The following is a 5,187-nucleotide window of genomic DNA, read 5'->3' as shown; positions in this document are numbered from 1 at the left end:
GTGTGGGTGGCCAAAATCACCGATTGGGACACCCACAAGAAACTTTGGCTTGGGTAGTTTCACACCGCCGAGCTTGCCAACCGCGAGTACGACCTTTGGTCGGTCCGGCTACACGACGCCGATGCCCGACTGAACTATGTGTGGAGCGAGATGCCGCTCTTTGATCCGCCGCTACCGGGGATGGTGAATGCGGCGGTGGCTCGGGAGGCGAGGGAACGGCTTTTGGTGAAGATCATCGACGAGTCGTACATGGGTAACCTCCGCCGCCAGTACCCTGTGCTAGTGGAGGCGGAGCACACAGCTGTATGAGGAGTGAGCGGCTGGAGGGGCGAACCTCATCATTCTCTCAAGCGACGAGGAGGACGACAGTGGTAGAGAAGGCGGCAACGACGATGGCTTCAATATCAAAGAGTGGAGAAGAACCTTCCCCGGCTGCGACGACGACAATACAGGGCCTGACCCCATTGGCTGTGGCATCTCTAGGGCGGATTGGCTATCCCTCGCGAAGTCAGGTAGCGACTAAGTTTTTGGGTAGATTTAAGTTTTAGTATCGGTTTAAACGAGACTGTTTCGGCGGATGGTAATGTGTATTATGTGTCGAATTTCAGTCCAGAAGTTTGAATCTATGTTCATCTTATCCAAATTTGATTTTTAGTCCGCTAAATTTAGGGGTTCGGATAGAATAGACCAAAACTTAGTAGGGTAAATATACTCCACTAAAGTTTACTTGGCCGGATAATCCTTTATTTTTTAGGAATCGGATGGAGTTGCTCTTCACGAAACATTTTTTAATACATGATCAAATTTTTTCATCATTTTTTTAATACATGGTCAACATTTTTATACACATTTAACATTCTTCAAAATGCGTGTTTAACATTTTTAAATACTTGTTCATTTTTTTCAAATTCTTGATTAACATTATATATACATGATAAAAAATCAACCTGTTTTTAATACATGTTCAACAATTTTTCTATACATGTTCAACATCTTACGAATGCTTGATTAAAATTTTTAAATACGTATTCAACATTTTCCGAATGCTTAATTCATATTTTGTAAAATACTTGTTCAACATTTGTTTTTTCAAATACATGTTCAATATTTTTCATGTACTTGTTCAAAAAAATTCGAATGCTTGATTAACATTTTTCAATTAATTTTTCAACATTTTCCAAATATGTTTTGTAGACTGTGTTTTGTAAAATATATTTAGAATATTTTAAAGTATAAATAAAAATAAAAAATATAGCAAAAAACGAAAGCAGAAAACGTAAAAAAATTGTGGACTCGCGCGTGCGTGTGCCGGCTCATCTTGCTGTGCCGAGAAAATCGCCCACAGGCCCATGCTCGCACGGCGAGGGCGTGTGAGGAACGTTCCTTGAAATGCTCCCCCACCTTGGCGCCCGAACGTAACCGTTTCAACCAACAGGTTTCGCTTCTCCCCCCTCGCCGGAGCGCCGAGAAACCAAGAACCCATCGTCCCCACCTCCACCGCGCAGCGCCCACCGCCTCTGCTCTAGAGTGGTCCAGCGCCGTCGACAGATGGAGCAGTTCCAGGACGGCCACCACGTGCGGCTGCGGAGCCGCGAGCACGGCATGTACCTGCACGCCGACAAGGACGGCCGTGGCGTCTCCCTCCGCCGGCCCCGGGCGTCGATGAACGCGGCGTGGGCGGTGCACTTGTTCCAAGGCGATGACGACGCCCAGTACGTGCTCCTCCACAGCGCCGCCTACGGCGGCTACCTGACGGCCATGGACGCACCGGCGCCGCTAGGCCACTGCGGGCGCCGCGTCGAGCAGCGCGACTACGAGGAACGGGAGGAGGAGGACGTCAGGTGGCAGCCCGTCAGGTTCGGGCCCGGGGACTACATCCTGCTCCGCCACGCCAGCGGCCGCTTCCTCCGCGCCAACGGGAAGTACCTCCCCTGGAACAAGGGCGCCAGCGTCGACGACTTCGACACCGTCAGCACGATGACGCACTGGGTCGTGGAGCGCATCCCCGCCAGGGAGGGCATGCCTGAGGTGAGCCCGCTTCTTGATTCTTCCCGAATTTGCGCGAATTTGGCTCTTGATTGTGTTGATTTCAGTCACCTGGGAGCAATTCATGGTTCTGTTCTTGGCATTTTGCAAAATTTGCGTTTCTTGGGAGCAGTTCTTGGTTGTCATCCCTGTTTCTTCCATCTCTGTTCGCAACTTAGCATTTCCGCTTTGGACCCTGACAACGAGATGGTTCCTCGCGACTCAACTGCAGCTCCCCCTCGCCGGAGGCCTGGACGTCCTGTTGCCGCGGCGGTGGATCGTGTACGCCTGGGCGGACGCCGATGGGGACCACGGCTTCTGGGCTGCGTTCGGGTTCAAGGGGAGGTCTGTGTTCCGCCTGAGGAGCGAGCTGGCCAGCGAGATAGGCATCGGCATGGGCGACCTCGTCATGTGCGTCCAGGCGGGCACTAACGGGCGGCCTACCCCACTCGTCGTCAACCTACCCCGCGGCACGCGGACCCTTTACATCGTCGTCCTCATGGCCGGGGAGCCAGCCTCAGGTGATCTCCATCTCCCCAGCTTCCTACTGGTCGATGCATCTTTGTTTTAATGGAGTGCTATTCAGCTTGTGTTAGTCCCAAAAACAGTTTACTGAAACTGCTGCCACTCTGCTACTCTGCTTCAGTTAAGACTTGGGAGTTTGTCTGAACTGTTGTGTTTGATATAAGTAGAAGTAGTTGAATGCTAGAAAGTGGTCTGAAGTTAATTAGTTGTTGGGAGAAAAACATTTTATAAACACGTATTCACACTCAACCTTGATTTGGAAATTATTGGTTTTAAACTGTCCATGATGTAGATGAATCCAGCTCTTCAATTTAATCTGTGTGCTGTTAGCAGGAAACCTTGGAACTTGAAAACCCAAATCTGGTTCAGTTGAGTAAACAGCTGAACTAGCAGGAAACACATATTTTTGGTCTTGAACTTGTTTTGCATGTTGGTGGATGGCCATGCTTGTGCTGTAAGTACAAGTTAAATGGAAATAATGTTCAGATTTCTTCAGAGAAGCACTGAATAAAACAGTTAATAGTAGGTCTGAAGCTTGTTGGGAGAAAATCATTACATAAGGCACATATTCACACTAAACCTTGATACAGAAATTATTGGTTTCATACTACTGTCCTTGATACAGATAATTTAGTTTCCCATTTGGTACTATTTGCCGCGAGTAGAAACTTTGGAATTTAGAAACCCTAATCAGTCAAGTCATGCGTTTAAGCGTTATAGAGAAGATACTGATTTCTGTTTGATTTAGCATATGTAAATGTTCTGAGTATCTTTTTTTGAACCAAATTCAGGTTGTATACTAGTATAGTAGTATTCCATAAAAGCTAGTTTCTGCACATTATATTGTTGTTTTACAGGTTTTGTGCATAAGCAGTCTTCTTCGTTAGCTCTGCAAAACAGTGATATTTAAGTTATTAATCTTTTACAGTGGTTGTGTTACCTGTGACATGGTGCCTGACTTCCTCACTTTCTGTTCTAATTCAGCCAACGTCGAGCTGCGGTACCCGGATGTCGGTGCAGAGTAGAAAAGGATAACTGGATAAGAGCGGGACTCCCTACCGTCGCCCTGTCACTGTCAGTCCACCTCTTCAGAAGTGTCGCCGCCTCGAACACGATGACACGAGAACTCAGAACTGCATTTTGCATTGAGATACAGGTTTAGGAAAAACCCAGAAGCTCTGGTGATTCTGCTAGCTGAAGTTGATTCATTTTCCAAACAGGAGGAACCTGTCTGTTTCACCCCTGTGGGTCTGAACTTTAGAACCTATGTGAACATTGGTTCGTAATGTTTGCTTTCTTATTCTGACTGCTACTTCAGCGCTGCCGGGTGCACTTCTTTTAGGTGTCAGCAATGACGGATATGGTGGTTCTTGCAGTTAATTGAGCACTCGACTTTAGCTGTGTGTTTTCAGGTTTGAATTTTGACAGAGTTCTGAACATGCATTGAACATTTGGTTTAGGCTGTTGTAAAAAAATTGAGAACAAAATTGTATCCCACGACACCGTATGAATACTAGTTTCTGCAAATTACATTGTTCTCAGGCCCTTTAGAGTCTCTGGCTACCCTCCCTGTACGTTGCACACAGCAATAGGATTGGATTCTCAGGTGGACACCACGGCTAGACAAATCAACAAACACTACACGCACAGCACAGCTAAGAAAAGAGCACACAAAGGACAGCGATTTCCAGCCCTTCTTTTGCTTATTCAGTACCTCATCTTCCAGTCCAAACGGAGAAAATTACACATTTGGTCCTCGAATTTGCTGGCACCTAACACAACCATATCGAAACTTGAAAATTGCTTCAATATGGTCCTTGAATACACAAATACCATCTAGAGAAGGAGGAAATGAGAATATCACCACCCACAGGCATGAACCCTCCCACACGCCACAAAACCGCCCATCGCCAGCCAATGGCATCACAGCGCAAAAAGCGTCTAATTTAGTTGGGGCCCACCATAAGGTTATGTCGAGACTTATGGTACTCATGCGATGATTTCTATAAATGAAATAGGAGGGACAACCCTAAAAAAATAAGGCTATGTCGAAAGACCGGACGTGCGCACCACATCGGGCAGGCCCCCACGACCAAAAAACACTGGCCAGACACGCCCACGATGACAAGAAGCCGGGTTGGTGAAGACCCTCCAAGTCCAATGGAGTTGAGTGGGTGAAGGCGGCGACCCACAGGCACCAGCCGGTAAAGCCCGTGACGCCAAGAGTCAGGCAGGCCAGTCCCTCCACGTCTTGCCAGACCAAGCCCCTGCGCATCCGGCCAGACAAGCCCCCCACGAGTCCGGACAGGACCGATGGCCAAAAAAACAGCGCGACCACGCCACAGCCCGACAACCCTGATAGGTTGGTCCCACGCACCACAAACATTGCTGCCGCGACATAGGGCCTAATCGGTGAGAGCGAACCGGCATGGCATGAGGACCAACGGTGCTGACAGCCAGACCCACAAGACAACCGGCACTTAAGAGGCAACACACGAATCCGGCTGGTTTGCTCACGGCAAAGGGAGCCCGGCATGCCAGCTGGCATTGCGACCACCACGCGCCCTGGCTAGCGCGACTGGACCAGCCCGGTGCGCGGGATGAGGATGCTCGCAGGCGAGTCCGGCCATGCCATCG

General features: G+C 48.7%; 1 protein-coding gene across 1 annotated transcript; it reads left to right on the top strand.

The window, feature by feature from the left end:
* The first annotated feature begins 1,463 nt into the window (after window positions 1–1,463).
* Window positions 1,464–2,204, top strand: LOC125518381. The gene is made up of 2 exons (XM_048683245.1): window positions 1,464–2,028; window positions 2,094–2,204. Exons 1-2 carry the CDS (start codon window positions 1,549–1,551, stop codon window positions 2,202–2,204), a joined length of 591 nt encoding a protein of 196 aa, XP_048539202.1. The 5' UTR covers window positions 1,464–1,548.
* The last annotated feature ends 2,983 nt before the right edge of the window (window positions 2,205–5,187 follow it).

The sequence above is a fragment of the Triticum urartu genome, chromosome 7 (assembly GCF_003073215.2).
Source record: "Triticum urartu cultivar G1812 chromosome 7, Tu2.1, whole genome shotgun sequence".
NCBI lineage: Eukaryota > Viridiplantae > Streptophyta > Magnoliopsida > Poales > Poaceae > Triticum > Triticum urartu.
Note: the sequence above shows the minus strand (reverse complement) of the source record. Positions and strands in the feature narration are given on the sequence as shown.